The sequence below is a fragment of the Siniperca chuatsi genome, linkage group LG11 (assembly GCF_020085105.1).
Source record: "Siniperca chuatsi isolate FFG_IHB_CAS linkage group LG11, ASM2008510v1, whole genome shotgun sequence".
NCBI classification, from domain to species: Eukaryota; Metazoa; Chordata; class Actinopteri; order Centrarchiformes; family Sinipercidae; genus Siniperca; species Siniperca chuatsi.
This window is the reverse complement of record NC_058052.1, coordinates 15601601-15624195: the sequence shown is the minus strand read 5'-3', so window position 1 is coordinate 15624195 and position 22595 is coordinate 15601601. Positions and strand designations below refer to the sequence as shown.

The window sequence follows — 22595 nt, the reverse complement described above, 5'->3', positions numbered from 1 at the left end:
GCCAAAACAAGACACATGAGCAGGTAAATAGGCAGATACTCTTTCTGTAAGCATGACTGGTTTATTGGTTTATCAGATGACAAACACAAAATGCGTTTAATCACTCCCAACAGTTCAATCTCCCTCATGTCAGGCCAAGACTGTCTTGTTTAAAGTGTTGGATTTGCGTGCTGGCATCAGAGCTGTCCTCTCAGCAGAGTTTAGAAACAAATCTTCATTAAAACACACAAAAGACCATCACACAACCAAGACCAGAAATGCAGACAGTTGGTCAATAAACTGTTAAAGTGCCACATTTTAACCACAGAGTTGTGACATTGCATAACATATCAGCAAACACTGAATGCATCCAGAATGACATTAGATTTACAAATGGAACAAATGCAATATGAGTAGAGTACAGTGTTAGATGTTGTTGGGTAGAGAAAGCTCCTGGCTTAGGTTTAAAGAATGCAGACCGTGCAAATGGAAACATGCTACAGCCATTATTACATAATGCCACACTAACAGTCCATTCATTTTGAGGTCTATCTTGCTATGTCATCTCGCATTTTGCGGGCTGTTCTGAGTACTGCCAGCGTATTCACTTTATCCCCAAACTCCTTCTCGCGGTGCTCCAGTAGAATACCCTGGGGGGAAAAATAACACATTCAAAACCCATGTAAACGTCCAGATAAGCTTGTCAGAATTTTTTTATTCTGTCAGTTGCAGCCTACCTGATCTCCAGGCCCAATGACGAAGACTCCACCCAGGACAAGTCCTTCACCTCTTAGGTTTCCCCCGAAGCCCTTCCGGTAGGCCCGCCAGAGGTTCCTCCACACGCCAATACGCAGAAACATGGAGAGAAACATCCACCTCAATTGAGGGCCGTAGAAATTTCTCTATGAGAATAATATAAAAGCAGCTTATTATCTTGAATTCTGTAACCCTCCATGTTTCACTTAATATCTTAAAGCCATGTGTAGGGGAGGGTTTTGCAAAAGTAGACCTTCTGATCCACGTAGACCTTCCCAGAGAAGTACTTCTTGAAGCAGTCCAGCTCCTTGCCAAGGTTTTCTTTGACCACGGCAAACAGAGGGACTTCAAGGTCCTGCAGCTGGGACTTGAGAGAGGACAGCTCGGCAGCCTCCTAGAGAGGGAAGGGCAGAGAGAAACAGTTAGCATGAATGAAGATTTACTAGTTAGGTGACTGCAGAGTTGTCATTACTGATACACGTACAGGCATGTCATTTCATACCTCTCTGCACAATAATCATCCAGGTCGCCGTACAACCATGACCACAGCTCCAGTCTTCTCCCACAGAGATTTGGCCTTGTGTCGCTCATGGACTGAAAGAGACAGAGGAGCGTTATTGAATCTAAATGTCACTGACTCTCCTTCATAAGGTATGACTCATATTCTTCAGATGAAGGAGTCCTTTAAATATCTTGGCACTTATGAATGATGCACTCGCTGTTTTAGCCAGTTAAGAGTTTGTCATACAGACACGAAAACTTTATGTATTGGTGTTATTTGTAAAGACAGGGAATTTAATACTAAAAAGAATGTAACTTCGCAGTGCCCAAGTGCAGCATGTCAGCTTGTTTCTGTTTTCTGACTCACCGCCTCCGGTGGTCTTCAGTTCTGTGTCCTCCAGCACTTCTAGGTTGGCCCATGCTGGTTTGGTCTGGAACCAGTCTGTGATGGAGCTGATGAACTCTGCAACAAACAGGCTCACCGCCTTCAGGAGCATAGTCACAGTCACCATGACCCTAAACTCGCTCCACAGGCCACCTACAGAGAAAACGTGCAAAAAGATTAACTTTCAAATATGTTCTGCTTCAACTTTTAGATTAAGATGTTTTTACCTTATCGGTCAGCTCAATTTAACATGGCTATTATCTGTGTCTTTATTTAGCTTTGTGCATCAGAAACAGGCGCAGTCATGCATGCTTTGTTAATTTCTTTATCTAATCGTTGTAATAGATGATCATCACACTTGTCTTACGCTTCTTAAGCACCCCAAACACAAGGATTTTATACAAATGTCACGTTATTGTTCAGAAAGCAGGAATGCGCTGTTCTGTGTGACCGCTCAACACTCATTCAGAATGGATTGATTGGATTAACAACGTGCACAAATTCCACATATTAACAAAAGAAAAATACCAATAAGATGAAATAGTCAAGTTTTTAATGGCTAAACAGTTAATTTACCATTTGCTAATGTACAATATGTCAACAAAAAATGTAAAAAGGTGATACTCACCAGACTGTGCCTCGCTGCTAATGTGGAGGAATCTGATGTTTACAACCCCTTAAGCCCCTTAAACTCGGATCAGTCCAATCACAGTGAAAGCCTTCCTTATGTGAACGTAACACCAGAGGAATTCCTCAAAGACTGGTGTGAAACAAGGCTCACGTTGAGCTGAATCCTCAGTGCCAGGTTCAGCATGGTGCAGAGTGGAGCTCTCATCAGAGCAATGTAACTGCATTTTTGAATATTTATTTCATCAGTTATACTGCCTTGATTATGTTCAAGCTGTTAACATCCATGAAAATATAATAAATCGCATCTGTAATTAAGTATTTGAGAACAATACCAACATCCACAACCCTCCTGATCTTTTTAATTAAGTTAATGACCACCATCTGAATTTCTTATTTACTGAAATATACTAATATATACAGTCAGTGGAGAGCATAAAAATGTATTTGTAAGATTTTCATTGTCTTTTCAATGTCTCTTCAGGTCAGTCCCAAAGTAGCTGCAGAGGCCCTGACATCACTCTGCCAGCTGCCGTGGCTCAGAGCAGGACCGCCCCCTGCAGGAGGTTAGTGACATTACAGAGCAGACACACCAAGCCTGCTCCGTGGCTGAATTCAGGGCTACCCAACAATTCGTTATCGATTAATCTGACAGTTCTTTTCCCAATTAATCGATTCATTGTTTTGTCTATAAAGTGTCAGAAAATAGTGAAAAAATTCCCACTGAAATTTCCCATGACCCAAGGGACCATGACCGTCTTCAAATTGCTTGTTTTATCCAACCAGCAGGCCAAAACCCCAAAACATTCAGTTTACTATCAAACATGACAAAGATCAGCATCAAATCCTCACATTTGAGAGGCCGGTGCTGCATTTATTTGTATTTTTACTTGAACAATTTATGAAATGATTAATTTATTATCATCTTCATTATACCAATAGTTTTTTGTTGTTGTTGTCAATAAGACAGTGTTTCCATTTACATCTGCCCAAGTACTTGTACTGTACAGTGAGTTTCCAGTTTATGAAGTTCTTACTTAATAATGCAATTCAATACCATCCATCCATCCATCTTCTTCCGCTTATCCGGGGCCGGGTCGCGGGGGCAGCAGTCTAAGCAGGGACTCCCAGACTTCCTTCGCCCCAGACACTTCCTCCAGCTCCTCCGGGGGGATCCCGAGGCGTTCCCAGGCCAGCCGAGAGACATAGTCCCTCCAGCGTGTCCTGGGTCTTCCCCGGGGCCGCCTCCCGGTGGGACATGCCCAGAACACCTCCCGAGGGGGGCGTCCAGGAGGCATCCGGATCAGATGCCCTAGCCACCTCAGCTGGCTCCTCTCGGCGTGGAGGAGCAGCGGCTCTACTCGAGCTCCCCGTGTGACTGAGCTCCTCACCCTATCTCTAAGGGAGCGCCCAGCCACTCGGCGGAGGAAGCCCATTTCGGCCGCTTGTATCCGCGATCTTGTCCTTTCGGTCACTACCCAAAGCTCATGACCATAGGTGAGGGCAGGGGCGTAGATTGACCGGTAAATCGAGAGCTTTGTCTTTCGACTCAGCTCCTTCTTTACCACAACGGTCCGATACAGCGCCCGCATCACTGCAGGCGCTGCACCGATCCGCCTGTCAATCTCACGCTCCATCCGTCCCTCACTCGTGAACAAGACCCGAGATACTTAAACTCCTCCACTTGGGGCAAGGACTCCCCACCCACGCGAAGAGAGCAAACCACCTTTTTCCGGTCAAGAACCATGGCCTCAGATTTGGAAGAGCTGATTCTCATCCCAGCTGCTTCACACTCGGCTGCAAACCGTCCCAGTGCATGCTGCAGGTCCTGGTTTGAAGAAGCCATCAGAACGACATCATCTGCAAACAGCAGAGATGAGATCCTGTGGTTCCCAAACCGGACACCCTCCGGCCCCTGACTGCGCCTAGAAATTCTGTCCATATAAATTATGAACAGAACCGGTGACAAAGGGCAGCCCTGGCGGAGTCCAACATGCACCGGGAACAGGTCTGACTTACTGCCGGCAATGCGAACACAGCTCCTGCTCGGTTATACAGGGACCGGACAGCCCTTAGCAAAGGGCCCCGGACCCCATACTCCCAGAGCACTCCCCACAAAGCGCCCCGGGCACACGGTCGAATGCCTTCTCCAGATCCACAAAGCACATGTGGACTGGTTGGGCAAACTCCCATGAACCCTCGAGCACCCGATGGAGAGTATAGAGCTGGTCCAGTGTTCCACGACCGGGACGAAAACCACTCTGCTCCTCCTGAATCCGAGGTTCGACTATCGGACGAATTCTCCTCTCCAGTACCCTGGAATAGACCTTACCGGGAGGCTGAGAAGTGTGATCCCTCTGTGATTGGAACACACCCTCCGGTCCCCCTTCTTATACAGAGGACCACCACCCGGTCTGCCAGTCCAGAGGCACTGTCCCAGACCGCCACGCGATGTTGCAGAGACGTGTCAGCCAAGACAGTCCCACAACATCCAGAGACTTAAGATACTCAGGACGGATCTCATCCACCCCGAAGCCTTGCCACCAAGGAGCTTGCCAACAACCTCAGTGACTTCGGCCAGGGTGATGGATGAGTCCGCCTCCGGTCCCCAGCCTCCGCTTCCTCTTCGGAAGGCGTGACAGCGGGATTGAGGAGATCCTCAAAGTATTCCTTCCACCGTCCGACAACATCCCCAGTCGAGGTCAACAGCTCTCCACCCGCACCGTACAAGGTGTTGGTGAAGCACTGCTTCCCCCTCCTGAGCCGTCGGACGGTTTGCCAGAATTTCTTTGAGGCCGACCGATAGTCCTCCTCCATGGCCTCTCCGAACCTCTCCCAGTCCTGAGTTTTTGCCTCTGTGACCGCACGGGCTGCAGCACGCTTAGCCTGCCGGTACCTGTCAGCTGCCTCGGGAGTCCCACGAGCCAACAAGGCCCGATAGGACTCCTTCTTCAGCCTGACGGCATCCCTTACTTCCGGCGTCCACCACCGTGTTCGGGGATTGCCGCGCGACAGGCACCAGAAACCTTGCGACCACAGCTACGAGCCGCCGCATCGACAATGGAGGTGGAAAACATGGTCCACTCGGACTCAATGTCCCCAACCTCCCGGGATCTGGGAGAAGCTCTCCCGGAGGTGTGAGTTGTACACCCTGCTGACAGAGGCCCCGCCAGGCGTTCCCAGCAGACCCTCACGATACGCTTGGGCCTGCCAAGTCTGTCCGGCTTCCTCCCCGCCAGCGGATCCAACTCACCACCAGGTGGTGATCGGTTGACAGCTCCGCCCCTCTCTTCACCCGAGTGTCCAAGACACGCGGCGGAGGTCAGATGATACGACAACAAAGTCGATCATCGACCTCCGGCCTAGGGTGTCCTGGTGCCACGTGCACTGATGGACACCCTTGTGCTTGAACATGGTGTTAGTTATGGACAAACTGTAACTAGCACAGAAGTCCAACAACTGAACACCGCTCGGGTTCAGATCAGGGGCCGTTCCTTCCGATTACCCCTCTCCAGGTGTCACTGTCGTTGCCCACGTGGGCGTTGAAGTCCCCAGTAGAACAACGGAGTCCCGGGTGGTGCACTGTCTAGTACCCCTCCCAGGGACTCCAAGAAGGCCTGGTACTCTGCACTGCTGTTTGGCCCGTAGGCCGCCACAACAGTGAGAGACCTGTCCCCCACCCGGAGGCGGAGGGACGCGACCCTCTCGTTCGCTGGGGTAAACTCCAACACGTGACGGCTGAGCTGTGGGGCTATGAGCAGGCCCACACCAGCCCGCCGCCTCTCCCCGCCGGCAACGCCAGAGAAATGGAGCGTCCAGCCCCTCTCGAGGAGACGGGTTCCAGAGCCCAGGCTGTGCGTGGAGGCGAGGCCGACTATATCTAGCCGGTAACGCTCAACCTCCCGCACAAGCTCAGGCTCCTTCCCCCCCAGCGAAGTGACATTCCATGTCCCTAGAGCCAGTTTCTGTGTCCGGAGATCTGGTCGCCGAAGCCCCTGCCTTCGACTGCCGCCCAGATCTCTCTGCACCGGCCCCTTACGGATCCTCCTGCGGGTGGTGGGTCCACGGGAGGACGGCCCCACGTCGCTCCTTCGGGCTGTGCCCGGCCGGGTCACCGGCCACCAGGCGCTCGCCGTCGGACACCCACCCCAGGCCTGGCTCCAGGGTGGGGCCCCGGTAGCGCCAATCCGGGCGACGTAACTGGCCTTGATTTTAAATAATCCATAAGGGTCTTCTGAACCGCTCTTGGTCTGACCCGTCACCCTGGACCTGTTTGCCATGGGTGACCCTACCAGGGGCATACAGCCCCAGGCAACATAGCTCCCAGGGTCATTCGGGTACTCAAACCCCTCCACCACGTTAAGGTGGCGGTTCAAGGAGGGGAATTCAATACATCAGCCCTAAAAAAAAAACTCCTTTTTTATGAAGCTTGAAATGAGCAGTTTTACTTGTCAAGCAGAAGTTGATTCAACTCTATGGTCTTGAGGCCACATGTAGTTAATTAGTGGATGCTTTTTCCCTGATATTGAGAGCTGTTTCTAATGGTTTGTTCACATTCATTTACAGACATAAGGAGAGAAGAATATTAGAAAAGTTTGTATTACAGTCTTTCTAAAAGCTCGAGGAGAGCACTCCCTCCATAATCAAAGAAGATAGATTGTAACAATATAAGAGACAATTCTTTTTTTCAGGATTACAATGCTTTGCATAGATCGTGTCCATCTTCAAAAACATCCTGTCTCTATTTTATGACCCTTTTAAGAACCACCACCAGTGGAGACAGAAGCTATATAAGAGGAACCATTGATAAAAACAGAAGGGGGTGAATTTACATTACCTCTCTGACTCCGTGTCAGAGTATTATTGCTTTTTCATTACACTTTTCTACAAGGTATTACTGGTAGACAAGTGAAGTGAAAACATTGTCATGCTCATGCGTAATATGTGTGATGAAAGTGCATTGCTAGAATGGTATATATATGGTTATATTTCACTCATTGGTGGCAGCTTCACAGAGGAATGTGCTGAGGGTCCAAAATGGGCTGGGATAGGACGACACTCCATGAGCCCAGCTGCTACACTCCCTCTGGCTGTTCTGCTCGGCCATAAGCTGGACTGTGTGTGATAGAGTCAGCCTGGATTCTTGTTTTTGTTGCTGTAAACCATTTCAGGTCATCTGCTAAAAAACATAATGGATTTTTTCCCAAATTATATGGCAATTATATGACAAAGTGAGGCGTACGCATCAGATAATCAATGTATGAGTCAATTTACTGTAAACATTTCACACATCACAATGCTCAAAGGTTTAAGTGAGGTCTTGGGTTGGTAAGACTGTTTTGCCACTGGTATTCTCATTGGGCACACACACACATGTAAACACACACACGTAAGCATACACACAAATACAGAACAGTCTCTTCTTGGACCAGTGCTGCTCTAGTGGGGAGTGTGCAGGACCAACAGCAAATCACTGCTGAAGATTTGCACCCCACCTCCTGTGTGGTGTCACTCGCAGGCATTGGTTGACATGTCATGATTCTTATTGTTCGAGTGAAGCCAATCAGAGAGCAAAGTTAGTAGTAGTAAAAGGACAGTGAGCATGATAGTAATTACTGCCCTAGTTAATTTGGGAAGCGAGATCTGCTTCTGGATCTGTTTCAAGCCGACAGACAGACTTCCATTGCTTTGTTTTGAGTGAACTTAAAAAACTTTGTGTGAAGAAAATTGGCAATATTAATATTTCTCTAATGCTGAACGTCAGCCTGATAATGCTATAAACAGCTTTCAGGCCAAAACTTCAGATAAATACAAACAAGACGCCCAACAAAATGAACACAGTAAGAAATAAGCCCTAACACAGAAAACCAGCTAAGTCTGTAAAAGTCTGTAAAAACACAGAACAATAACACTGATAAAAAGAAATATCTATAAACATACAGTAAACAGATTATCTACTGTTCATTATGTAATTCCTTATATAACAAGTTGTCCACACCAATCACTCCACAATCTCTCAGCCATGCAATAAAAGTTCATGACTGGTAAGATCCAACTCATTCTGACTGCCGTCCAGATGAAACTGGTTGGTGACCGGACAAGCTGAGAGTACGGAGAGACGAGCTACTGGAGGTAAACTGCGTGTCCTTGAACCTGGGGAAAGACAAACAGTTGTTAACGGCCCCCGAGTCCACGAGGGTTCATTTATCTCATCCTGTTCTGTCAAGTTTGAGTCTGACTGACTCTCAAACCCCAAAACCCTAACCCTGGCTTTTAAATTGAAACGCAATGGGGGTCAGTATGACACACATTTCATGTAGCCAATCAGACAGAAGTTGAAGAGACTGTTCTGCATTTGTGTGTAGTATTTTTATTTTCTTTTTATCATGCTGAAGTTTTCACATACAAGGAATTTGCCTTGGTATATTGGTGCATAACAATAAACATAGTAGAACATATAAAGCAAGTACTGCAAGTCAAGAAGCATAAATAGAAAATTGACATAAAATATAAAAATATGTACAATACGATACTGTCAGACACTGTGGAATTATAGTATTTCAATGATGAATGTACAATGTCTGTCTGTTTTTTTCACTTAGTTTGTTTCAGCTGCACGTCATTACGTCACATCAGCATGAATGATGCGTAAAAAGAAAGAGGACTTTCATGCCCTCTGACATACTCGTTGGGTGGACATCGACTGAGCTCACTCTAATTGTCAAATGATTAGGTGAAAGATTTGAAACAAGCCTTCAAGCCTTTATCATTTTACTCTTCATCCACTGAGGATGAAGGTTCAGGAGGACTTGAACTTTAAACTTTATCTAGAGCATGTCCTAGGTAGGTTTCATCTACCTCTTCACACCGGCCTATTGAACTCATACTATACAGAGAAGGCCTGTAGAGTGGCAGCAATGACATTCATTTTAGAATATATCTAAAACATTTGCTGTTTCCCTCTTTACCTATAGGATTATGTACATCCATTCATGCAGCGATCATACAGCAGACAGGTTGTTCTTTTATTAGAATTCATTTGATGGAGAAGGTATGTCTCCTTCAGTATCAGTCGTGATGCACAGAGAAAGTACAAGTGGCCCCTCACTCTAGTATTTTTGCATCCCTGCTTATTTTATGGGATTGCTTAACTGTACGCAAATCAGTTGGAGTGTATTGGAAACCAACATCAAGAAGAAGTAACACCTGCACACTGACTCCAAACCAAAAATGTATTTTAATACACAGATTGACCTGACAGAGATTCCGCTGGGATTGAAACATTTGTCGATTTAAATTTGTGGTATGGAGTAGTGTGAAGGTGTACCTGTTGTTGATTGGGGCTGTTTCGAAAAAGGAGCAGAGTAACCCTTGCCATGACTGTTTGTTTCAGTCAGTTTGTTTGCTTACATCAACACACGTGTCCTTGCAGCCGGTAAATTAAAAACCTGTGTTCCAGTTTCTTTTTCAACATCTGTCCATGTGTTTGGGTCTCTATGAAGATTATTAATATAAAATGGTTTAAAAATCAGTGCTTAAGAAGTTAAATCTTTCAAGATAGACAATAAAAATACCTGATATGGATCAAAATGGTGTTTCATAATGTACAAAACTAAATATGAAAAAAATAAATCAAAACAAATATGTACCTGGAAATTGAATTTAAAAATTCATTGTTTTTAAAAATTACAGATTGATTTAGGCAAAAGCTTACTTGCTGGAAAATGAGTGGTTTCCCACAATAAGTTACAGTTACTTTGAGGGTTACAGTATTATATTTAAGAAATAAGTATAGCCCCCAACACACATTCATCCTATTCATGCTATTCATGCTGACATGTTGTCAAAATTCTGATAGCTGTTATCTTTCAACATAACCAGAACAATCTTGTTGGTGCTGAAAAAATAATCCCTTTCCCATGTCAGTCATTAACAAATGTTTGGAGGCAAACCACACAAACTCAGAGGGAAGTCAGTCTCTCTCTTTTTCAGATATGGTTCACATGTGCACACGTAACACGTGTGGTGCTTTGAGGGTTTTCATCCTGGCACACAGACTGTAGTCAGGCCAAAATAAACAGGGGTCTATCATCCAGAGGCTGCGCACTGTGCCATCAGACTGGCTCTCTGCTCTCTTTGACATCAGGCAGGACATTCATGTCGTCTCTCGTTTAATGTAGTTCACGTCTCTTACATTTGTCTGAACTCTGACCTGTAGACAGTAGCTGTGTCCCGATTCCATACTACATGCCAGATCTAAGCAGGTTGTTATTGCTGAAGAAGTGACTAAATAAAGTATGACGCAGTATGCATACTAACAAAACCTTGATCTTTGAGTGTGCTGTTATTATCCCACAATGCAATGCACTAAGGAAATGGAGGAGCTTCTCACAGCTGCAAAAAACTTAAACAAATTGTGAATGGTGGTAAAACAGCTTTGTGAACAACCATGAAAACAAAAAATCAATATGTGGATTTGTGAGGTTTAACTGGCAGCGGGAGTTCAAAGAGGCAATTTGATTAATGTGCAGGGATAGGCTAATAGCAGAGGGGGGGGAAACAGAGCTTTGTTTGTGGGCCCTCTTCCCCAGTCACTGAATAATATATATAATCAGTAATATTCTTCATAAACACAGTATAGAAATTGCCAAAAGTATGCCTACTGAATCATAAAGAAATCAGAACACTAGTTCACAGTTAATCACTTAAATCCTGTATAATATTGCTATAATATTCCTGTCGTATCTCTGTCTGGACTTGTGGTACAAGATTTTCACTTTTTTTCACTTTGTTTTTTAAAAATTGATTTAAAAGACTAAATTACCAAGTCCAACAAAACCAAAAAAAAGGCAAAACTAAGCTCAGGGGGCCCCTTCAAGAGGTACCAAACACTGTAGGAAATCTACAATGCCACCAGAATAGAGGGATACAGGAAAAAAGCCCACCATAGCCCACTGCATAATATTAAATCAGATTTTCTAAATATATATTATATGCCTTACAGAATACAGTAGTGAGCGATTAAAAAAAAACCAATAAAATTAAATTCATGGTTGAAAAGGAAAGTAGGGTGAGTAGGCTCATCGACTCCTTTATGGGGCCCCTTTTTGAGTTTTCGCCATGAAAAAAACAAGCTGCATCTACCAAAGGCCCACAAAAGCCCCGCAATTTCATTGACCTACAGACCTACTGTAGTTTTACAAATACTCTGAAATACAAAAAGAAGCTAGGACATGGTATCTGAAAATTCAAGCCAATTTTGTGTAAAATTGGAAAGAAAAAAGGTCATACAGTCACTGCTTACATTGGCTCTATGGTTAATGTAGATTGTGCTTTTTGTTGTTCTGGTTAAATCTGCTTTAAATGAGGCTTAAAGCAGTAAGGAAGAGTGGTATTATATTCACTACTGAGAGCTAGTTAAAATTCTACTCTCATTTCATGAGGCCAACTCAACACCAACTGAAATTAGAGCCAGATGAGAGAGAGATGGAGAGAAAGGGTTTGTCCCTCTGCACTATTTATGCTCCAATAAAGAGAGATTGGTTTATCTCTCACTGTCTGCAGAGCTTGTATACCATATGAAAAGGTACAGTCTGTGTCTGTGTACGGTTGACAGTCCCGTTGTTTCTCCAGGTGTATGTTTGTGCATGCACATACAGTATGTTTGTGTGTGTCTGCCTGCATCACTTGCACAAACAGTCCTATACAGTCCCTGATTTTCTGCAAAAACAGGCACAGTGAGTCACCTGAAAAGCCATATCTGAGATATCTGAGAGACACATCTTCATTATTTGATCTTCTCTCAGGAAATGGCTCGATATTTTCTGCAGTTGTGTACAGACACAAAAGCCTCAGGCTGGGACTTAGATGGAAAAGAGCATTTAGACAACAGGTGACTGTCTGCTCTAAACTTAATTATTGGCAGTAATGAAAAGTAACTAATTACATAGTACTGTACTGTACTCATTTGAAATACTTACATTTTCTTTTGTATGCTACTTTAAACTTCTACTCTGCTACATTTCAGAGGAAAATACTGTACTTTTTACTCTTCTACATTTATTTTAAAGTCACAGCTTTTGGTTCCTTTGCAGGTAGAAGATTTCACATACGAAACACAGTGGTTGAAAGTAACTAAGTACATTTACTCAAGTACTCCACTACAGTTCAGAGGCAAATTACTCCTCTACATGTATTTGACCTCTATAGTTGATCAGTTGGTTGATTAGTTTATAAAATGTAATGCATTTTTAAAGAGTAAACAACCCAGGTGGAAGAAGAATTCAGATCCTTTACTTAAGTAAAAGTAGCAATACCACAATGTAGAAATACTCGATTACAAATAGAAGTCCAGCAATCAAAATCTTAGTACATTAAGTATTATCAGTAAAATGTACTTAAAACATCAAAAGTAAAAGTACTTATTATGCAAAATGTTATTATGCCTGTTATGTTATATTATTATATATTATAATGTTGGGTTATTATTACTGATGCATTAATGTATAAGCATCAATTGTAGCTGGTCAGAGTGGAGCTAATTGTAAGGTTACACTTTACTTGGATAGTCCGTCTACAGATTCTACAAGACTACAATTCAACTGTAGTAAAGGGTTGGTTAGGTTTAGGCACAAAAAAACATCTCGGTTAGGGCATGTTCATGAATTGTCACATATACTTTATTGATAATCTGTTGAACATCTACAGACAACAGCGAAACAGTTGAAATGTTACAAATACTCTAGAACCTATCTGTAGGTGGACTATCCAAGTAAAGTGTCACCAAAAGTGTTTTTTAGTATTTTATACTGATGGGTAGTTTAATAAATAACAATTCATTATATTTTTATAAACTTTCTTTTTCATGTAAAATCTTAATCTGCAAAGTAACTAGTAACTAAAGCTGTAAACATAAATGTAGCAGAGTAAAAAGCACAATAATTTCCTCTGAAATGTATTGAAGTATAAAGAAGTACAAGTACCTCAAAATGTTACTTAATTTAAATACAGTACTTGACTAAATGTACTTTCCATTGCAATTTATTATAATGTAAGACCAAGAAAAGCAGCAAACTCTCACATTTGAGAACCTGGAACCATCAAATGTTTGGCATTTTTGCTTGAAAAATTATTTAAACGATTAATTTTTTTTCAATTCACTAATTGATTAATCGACTAATTGTTGCAGCTCTACTTTGTTTACATTCGTATGTCATTGTTTTGGTTCCTTCTCCTCCTAATTACTGTTCTTTCACCACTATTGAACAAACTAACTTTGTTCAGAACATGATGTAAACAGGAGTAATTGCATCATTTTCACAGCTGACAACAACTACCTCTCTCTCCCTCTGTCCATAGGTTTCCCCAACCTGGCCGAGTCCCAGCAGACAGAGCTGTCCCATCGGTGTGACGGGGGGCGGGGACCGCCGATTTAAGATGTTCCTGCTCCCGCGCAAGAGGCATTGCATCCTAAAGCAGAGCTGTCAAAGCAGAGGTGCTGACCATAAACACCCACTCAAGCATCATACTGTACACAAGGGGTTAACATGCAGTTTCCATGAGTTGAAATACCCTCCCATCATCCACTCCCCCCTGGAATGGACTGTCCCATGGATTCACATGACATATGTGTGTATGTGTGTGTGTGTGTGTGTGTGTGTGTGTGTGTGTGTGTGTGTGTGTGTGTGTGTGTGTGTGTGTGTGTGTGTGCGTTCTCTTAGCCCATATATATTGGGCCATGTGGACACAGGCGTGGAGTTTCGTAGGATAGACTTTGTATTGGCTGCAGGGCTGTTGGCCTCCCTTTCTTCATTTCTCTCTTACAGAGAACCAGCAGGAATATAAAGCAGCCTCCAGATCTCTCTGGACTGCTTGTTGGTGGGAACTGAGGAACCTTTTCTCCCTGAGAGTACTGAGTCTTGCCGAGTACCTGGCCCTGTAGATAAAAATGAGTGATCTGCTAGACGACGGCTCTTTCATGTTCACGTCGGAGTCCGTAGGAGAGGGACATCCAGGTGAGTCTTCAATCAACTTTAGCTTCCTGTGTGTGAAACTAGGACTTAAAGGTCACACTAAAAATTAAATGTTTTAAAGTGTTTACTATATTTCACAACTTGTCAAATCACTTAACACTTTGTTGTAAAAACATCCAAAACATACAATTTCAAAAACTTTACCTCTTTTCTTATTTATACACAGAGGAAGAGATGTAACATTTCTACTAAAACTTTATTTTAAAAAGTTATTTTGCAGAAACATAGACATGCATATGACTAAACTCTATGCAAGTTGGACTGTCCAAAATAACTCCACATTGCTGCATATTTACTCTTACAGGCATGGTTGGTATTCCATTCACAGCAACATGTGTTTACTGCCCCTCACTCTCACTTATGGGCAGCAGGACATGAATGTGTGTGTGTGTGTGTGTGTGTGACAGATTGGTGTATGGTTGTACGCTGAAGAAAAAGTGACCAGCAAAGGAGAGTGCAGAGTGACATGTGAACTCCACACTGGTTCTGGGGTACAACTGGCACATTAGCGTGGAAAAAGGGCATAATCCCATACATGTCAATCCAAAGCATGCAAATTGCTGCTACAGAACAACTTGTCTTAATTAAAGTGACCTAAAGTGATGGCTGTTAACTCTTGTCATTCAAGTCCAAAAATGAACAATCCCATGTTGGTAACACTTTAAGTCCCCCTATTTAGCATTTATAAGCAATGTATAAACATTTAATAAATGGTTTATAACACATTATATTGTAGTTGTAAGCTGATATAAGTGTTTATTAATGTATTAACGTAACAACTATAACTCCTCCAGTGAGCGCTCATTAATGGAGGCTGGCGTAAAAACAGATAATGAATGACAATATAGTAAAACACAGTTGTGATAATCTAAAATATGTATTCATAGGAGAAGTTATAATCGCTGACTGTATATTAAAAATAACTTAAAAATGTCTTACAGTGTGTTATAAAACATCTATTAAATGATTATATACTGTATTATAATAAATGCTAAATTTGGGGGGTTAAAGTAAAGTGATACCCTGAAGTTCTGTACACACCTAACTTAAAACCTAATGATAAAAGTTAAAATGCACTCTACCCTCTACACTGCCCCTCCGTCAATGTGTTGTAATCCTTCCACAAATATGTAACCTTACAAAGTTCCCTGTGCTAAATCAATAATCAGTAAACGCAGCAGAGTAAACCAATGGTGCAGCTTCACAGATAACGACAGAACATGACAGCTGTGAGCCCACAGTATTATGTAAAACCACAGTGTTAGAAAATAATTTCTCTGATTTTGATTTGGAGAAATGCCTTACATTTTGGATGAAAGTTTGAAGAAGTGTGAAGAAAAGCAGATGGTTTCATTTTCCTGAAAACATGGTCAGTACAGTAACAGTAACAATAAAATTTGTGTTCCTTTTTGTTTATTATAGTCCACATGTGATTTCAAAACTGCCAGTCCAGCCATGTGTCATCGTGTTTTTATCTTCTTACAACCTCACTGTTTAGTTAGAACCTTTCTTTTAAAAAAAAATCTTGATATTGGATTCTGTATTTGCTCACCATCGAATAACAGCTATAAGCCAAATACTAATGATAAATATCAGAGGGTTAAAACTTTCCATACACTGTTTGTACATTCACAGAGGTGTGTGGCCTTGGTAGAAGGCTGCGACGCACACCTTTTGGTCTGGGCTATTCCCACAGATAGTGGCCTTTTTTTGGGGATCAGAGTCAGACCTGTCACAAAGATATGTAGTCCCACACCTGCAGACTGTAGACCAACTGCAAAGTCAATTTGAGTAAAGATGGAAAACATTTAATGTGGATTTTATTGCTCCATGCCTGATAAATTGTGTTAAAACTACATTGTGGGGTTATAACCACCAGATGTTGATGTTGTTTCTGATGTAACCTGTGTGCTGCATTGCTTCAGCAGGACGACAGAGAGAGATGAATGGAGCGGTTTGTGAGGCATTGTCCTGCTGCTGCACTCAAATCCAACTGATACAATTAAAATCCAACACTCTTCCTGTTATATTAATGTGAAACCATTCAGAGAAATAGTTTTAAACTTGGCCTCTCAAGCTAACAGCTTCTATTGTTAATATTGTGCAAAACCTGCTATAATAATTCTAGAATATATATACAATATAATTTTTTTTAACTGCCTCCAAAGCTCAGATATCTCAAATAAACAGGCCTAGAAATCTCAGTGCAATTATAAATTCAAATCGCACCATCTCTGTTCTGAATCTAAACTTTTTGTTTGTCGCTTTTTCTCCACAGACAAGATATGTGACCAGATCAGTGATGCTGTCCTGGATGCTCACCTGAAGCAGGACCCAGATGCCAAAGTGGCCTGCGGTGAGTAAACTAGAATCCAGACGGAGACACGGTGAGAGAGAGGTTTAGGTTATGGCTTAAAAAAAGGAGTCATCTCATTAGCTTAACTTATTCTCCTAAGTAAGACAAAGGGCAACATAGCTGAGTATAAACAAACTGACCCACTGGCCTGAATCTCGCCTGGAATTTAAGTCATTAGCATTGTTGAGATTATTTATTGTATTTCAATAAATAAACACAAGATGACCACTCACAAGTGTAACCCTGTGAACATGCTGATAACAGCAGCCAGGCCTGTCATGTTGTTGCATCAGCTATTTCCAAGTGATTGAAGTTTAAAAGTAGTCAGTAGTGTCCAAAGAGTTTGTAAGATAACGTGATATTTAAAAGCATCGTATGTGTGTTGATTGTATTGACAGAGACGGTGTGTAAGACTGGCATGGTGTTGCTCTGTGGAGAGATCACATCACGGGCCAACGTGGACTACCAGAAGGTGGTGAGGGACACCATCAAACACATCGGCTACGACAACTCCGACAAAGGTGAGAAAATAAAAATGGATATCAACAAAAATAAAGGTTTGTGTTGTCAGCGTTTCCTCTTCACTTTCTCGTTCCCTTTCCTTCTGTAGGTTTTGACTATAAGACATGTAACGTGCTGGTGGCTCTGGAGCAGCAGAGTCCGGACATTGCTCAGGGAGTCCACGTTGACAGACAGGAGGAGGACATTGGAGCGGGAGATCAGGTTTGTCTGTTACAACAGGACAATGTGTCCTTTGGCCTCATGCTGGCTCGTGGGGAGGGGCTGGGTGATAATGACAAAAGACAAATATCACAGTTTGTTTGACTTGATACTACAGTGTTAAAGACATTTGGTGAAATGAATGTTGGTGATTATCATGCAGATACCAAGCAGCTAGAGGCACCCGTTGTTCCATTTCTTTTCGCTGCTAGAAATTCAGCAGTGGTGGAAGAAGTACTCAGATCTTTCACTTAAGTTAATACTCCATTACAAATAAATGTCCTGCATTTAAAATCCTACTTTAGTAAAAGTACGGTAGAATTATCAGCTAAATATACTTCATTCAAAAGTAAAAGTACTCTTGTGACTGATAGATTATTATACATAACATTAATAGATTGTTAATACTGATGAATCAACGCTCACATTTACTGTTAAGTAAATTTAAGTGTTAAACCATGAAAAAGTCAACAATTAAAAAAGCCAACACATACATTTTGCAGTATCTATAATCCATGTCTAAGGATGTAAAATAAAGCTTGCAGATCTTCTTATAAATCTCTTCTCAAAACATAACTTTATCTAAAAGCCCACAGATTCAATCAGCATTACTATTTCCTGCTGATCTGTGTCATTATGCTGCACAGTTTGCATCTTTCTTTTTCTGTTCTGACTCTCTCGCTCTCTCTCTCTCTCTCTGCAGGGTCTGATGTTCGGCTACGCCACAGATGAGACAGAGGAGTGCATGCCTCTCACCATCGTTTTAGCCCACAAACTCAACGCAAAGATGGCTGAACTCAGACGCGCCGGCACCATCCCCTGGCTGCGTCCCGACTCTAAAACACAGGTGAGGTTGTGTATTATAACACCACAGCAGTCTTTCTGTGAATTACTTTATTGTTTCCACTCTGGATGTCTTCCAAGAGATTTATTTTGGTGCCAGCAGACAAAATCGGATCAACAGTGGCTACTGCAAGTATTTAAGATAAAGCTCTCTGTGTAGAAATAATAGACTTTTGACTGATTTAGAGGCAGTTAGCCGCTGACTGCAACTCTGTGACATTAAGTGTCTAATGCCATTGTGTCCCGGTTCAAACGTAGGTTTGTTAGAACATCCAGGTATTCGAACACAGAGTTTTAGATTAATCCCGGATTGGACTGAGCACACATTTTTACTACACCAAAGAAGTATTCATGAATTAACAAAGTGTGTAATTACCTGGTCTCAACACCAGAAAAAAAGGGGCCAGCTGCAGCTTCATAAATCATAGACTATTACAGATACAGACACTTTTTTTCTGGGATGTTATAAGATATCGGGCCGAAATTTCATTCAAAGTCTTCAGAAGAAAACAGATACAATTGCAGGAAACTCATCCTGTAGGGAAATGAGAGTAAAATACAGAGAATTGTAGATTAAGTGAGTAATTATGACAAATTCCAACATTGCGTACCAACTGTCTGTCCCACAGGTGACAGTACATTATGACCAGAAGGACGGAGCTGTGATCCCCAAGAGAGTTCACACCATCGTGATCTCTGTGCAGCATGATGACTGCATCTCGCTGGAGGAACAGAAGAAGGTCCTCAAGGAGAAGGTAGATCCTCACAAACACACCTAACTGGGCTCTGACTAATGTATTGCTCAGGAAATTAGGTCATATCTTCTGGTGTTAATGTTGCATCGATTCTATCAGGTGATCAATGGCGTGGTTCCTGCTAAATATTTGGACGACAAGACCATCTACCACCTCCAGCCTAGTGGTCGCTTCGTCATTGGAGGACCCCAGGTGACCATCACACGCTAACTGCTTATTTCATCTAGAAAGCAAAAAAAAAAACTTAAAAAGTCACCACTGATTTTTGCTTATCTTCCCCCCTTTTTTTGTCCAACAGGGTGATGCTGGTGTGACAGGCAGGAAGATCATTGTAGACACATATGGAGGGTGGGGAGCTCATGGGGGCGGAGCTTTCTCTGGCAAAGACTTCTCAAAGGTGGACCGCTCCGCTGCCTATGCTGCTCGCTGGGTGGCAAAGTCTCTGGTCAAAGCCAAACTGTGCAGGAGAGTTCTGGTTCAGGTGAGTGTACAGCTTCATTCAATCATTCATTGACCAGCGTTTGAAGCATAAACATGCGCTGATATAAACATTTCTATCTACCTGTCTGTGTGTGTTACAGGTGTCTTATGCTATCGGAGTGGCCCAACCTCTGTCCATCTCCTTGTTCACCTACGGTTCCTCCCAGAGAACAGAGTCAGAGCTGCTCCACATTGTTAACAAGAACTTTGATCTGCGGCCAGGAGTCATTGTCAGGTAAACATGCAAATATATGAACTCTGTATCCCCCACATGCAAGACAGTCTTTCAGATTCGCCTGATGGCATACGTTTTTGTTTCTGGAAAAATTAGACAATCTAATTGGTGAAAATTGGTGAAGTCTGCGCGCTGCTTTCTTCTGCAGCTGTGCATTTTTTTTATATTACCACTAGGGGGCACCAAAATTGGACATTTGTACACATCAGAATCAGAATCAGAAATACTTTATTGATCCCCAAGGGGAAACTCTTTCTTTACAGCTGCTCACTATCACGTCAATGCAGCTGTAACGAAAGAGTTTCCCCTCAGTGGCTTTAAGATGGTAGTCTTTGTCTACATTTACATTTCTCAGCTATTTTGCAGTGAAGTCTGTATGTAATTACAGATGGAAAGATTAGATAAACATTCAGTTGATAAACCTTGAATTTATTTATTTATTTCATGTTTATTTGTATAGGGACAAGTATTTAGCATGAACCAAATGCCACATGCCACAGCATTTATAAGCTAAGCCAGTTTGCAATGCCCGTCACTAGATGGGCCTTTAAAATAAACAAAACTCAACAATAGAATACATACAGAACAGCACAAAACACAAGCAAAGATACAATAAAATGATCATCAAACTCAATGACAAGCACCAGATGCTTCATGGCTACATGACTGATCCCTCTTTAAAAAGTTTAAAATGATCCTGGTCATCATGATACATTTTCACTTCTGTGGGTTCCACATATTGATCCCCCGAACAGAAAAGGCTGTCTGTCCAAATGAGGTTCCCCGTAGACGCCACCCCCCGTGTTACTGATTTAAACATCATCCCAACTAACTAAGATGACAAAAAAGTTCATGGCGCAACTTTTTCGAAAGATAATTTCCTCATTTATACGTCAGGTGATATAAAATCACAAGAAGAAACACTATTAAAAAATAAAATTACAATAATCACATTTAAGGGTTTAAATTTTGATGAATTTTCAGTTTTTAAGTCCGTAGAAATATATTTTCCATGCTGTACAAGAATGAATGCCTGCAAATGGTTTTGTCTGCTGATGTGAAACCAATCAGAAATACAACAAACGAAAAAGGGACAACCAGAACTACATATATAGAATTAAAACAACAACACTGGTGTTATCCTGTGATGTGCTTACAGTCTCACCTCTGATGTTGCATTTCTTCTGTATCCTCCCCAGGGAACTGAACCTGAAGAGGCCGATCTACCAGGTGACAGCCTCTTATGGCCACTTTGGCCGATCAGAGTTTACTTGGGAGATGCCCAAAAAGCTTGTCTACTAAATACTCCGCTTGCTTGCCCTGATTGACTCACCTGGAGGCTGAACAAGACACCTCTTCATGGGCTACAACTGCCTGATAGGACATTTTTTAACAGGAAGAACTAAAGCCAAAGTTAGACATAAGTCAGCTTTAAACAGGCAAGAAGATAATTATATGTAGCCGACGGACATATAATGGGACACTCTCCCAATGAGAAGAGGACATCTCAGTAACCAATCCTTTTCTAGCCCACAAAACATCCAATTATTGGTGCTTTAGAAATATACGTACAATCATTAGTCAAAAAAAATTCTTGATAACTTACTGTAAAGGAACACCACAGCAAAAAACTACTAGTACTACAACTAGTCTCAAGATAAATACTTCTACCCCACTAGAAGCAGTTTTACCTCAAAGCTGTGAATGTTGCTTTATGCGACCAGTATGATGTACAGAAACAACCTCAGTGCTTAATTTACAGAAGTAGCTATCGACAACGGCAAGTATTTCAGTGACTATCATATGAATGTCAGAAGTGTAATTATTGCTCAACCAAATGCTTGGCTTTAGAAGATTTTATCTTTTTGTCATGTCTGTAAAATTCCTTTTCTAAGTCTTATTTTGTAATGTGTGCGACAGGAAACTGCACTGTTACGATCACCATTGTACAAGAAGACAGGTCATTAAAACTCTTATCTCTTAAACATATGTTACAATCAAGCAAATGTGAAATAGCCATTTAGTCTTATGTTTTCATACTGCTCTTCTGCTCTGTCATCCTTTGAGCCCTGTTTTGTTTTAATATCAAGTCGCTATTATTGCCACACAGCTCACCTGGTGGCTGATTTGTATCTTTATGTCTTTGTTTTCCTTGTTTTTTTATCCTGCAGGCCTGCTGCTGTGACTGAGTCTGTAAATGTGACTCATTGTAGCAAATAACTAGAACTGTGACTTGATTGTGAATCAGATTCTTCTCTCTTTGCAGTGGATTACCAAGCTGCACACTGTTGAGACTAAAGCATTTAGTGGACCACTGATGTCTTACAATTGCTGCATTTTTACAATGTTACAAGGCTATGCTCATCCAAATTAATATCTGACAGAATACCTTGCTGCAGATGCAGATCTCCTCTTGTTTTATACAGTCTGTTCCTTCTCTATCTTTGAGATATTTAGCAGAAGTTTGCTATATCTAAAAACATCTGTTACCTAGTTACATTGCAGCTCTATATTGCAGGCAGAGATCCTTCTCCATGGATTTTGAGGAAAAAAGGGAGTGTTTATTAAAATTTCTCATGGGGCATTTAGAAAAATGTAATTAAGTCAGCTTTCACCATTGCTTAATCACGCTTAAAAGTATTTAATCTAATACTTTCCTTCTGAAACACTTCTGATGGGACTGAGGAAGTGTGAACAGTACTCACCTTAAAAACTTCACATCTGTAGCGGTTTAGGACTTTGTGGTGAGCGTAACAATCCGTGCTTTCATCTAGAGCCGGCATTGTTTTAGTAAGAGAGGTTTTTCCTCTATTTAATGTGTTGATCTGTGTCATCTTCTGTCAACCTTGTTGGCAGAGAAACTGGACAATGTAAATAATTAAACAATAAAGAAAATTAAAGATATAAACTGTTGTCTGGCTCTTTC

At 42.0% G+C, this 22595-nt stretch overlaps 1 protein-coding gene and 1 pseudogene across 3 annotated transcripts; one reads left to right on the top strand and one right to left on the bottom strand.

Annotated features, from left to right (window-relative positions):
• Nucleotides 1–38: 38 nt before the first annotated feature.
• On the bottom strand, nucleotides 39–2396 carry LOC122884194 (annotated as a pseudogene).
• Nucleotides 2397–13963: 11567 nt separating this feature from the next.
• On the top strand, nucleotides 13964–22573 carry mat1a (methionine adenosyltransferase I, alpha). Of its 3 annotated transcripts, XR_006379838.1 has the most exons (11): nucleotides 13971–14262; nucleotides 16559–16636; nucleotides 17035–17157; nucleotides 17247–17359; nucleotides 18060–18203; nucleotides 18829–18954; nucleotides 19054–19146; nucleotides 19253–19435; nucleotides 19536–19669; nucleotides 20869–21629; nucleotides 21841–22573. XR_006379838.1 is itself a non-coding variant. In XM_044213690.1 (10 exons), the coding sequence occupies exons 1-10, from the start codon at nucleotides 14196–14198 to the stop codon at nucleotides 20969–20971; spliced, it is 1164 nt and encodes a 387-aa protein (XP_044069625.1). In that variant the 5' UTR covers nucleotides 13971–14195; the 3' UTR covers nucleotides 20972–22573. The 3 variants fall into 3 exon arrangements, 2 of the variants coding, with proteins under 2 accessions (XP_044069627.1, XP_044069625.1); XM_044213690.1 differs by having other exon boundaries at nucleotides 20869–22573; XM_044213692.1 differs by lacking the exons at nucleotides 20869–21629; nucleotides 21841–22573 and having other exon boundaries at nucleotides 13964–14262; nucleotides 19536–19673.
• The last annotated feature ends 22 nt before the right edge of the window (nucleotides 22574–22595 follow it).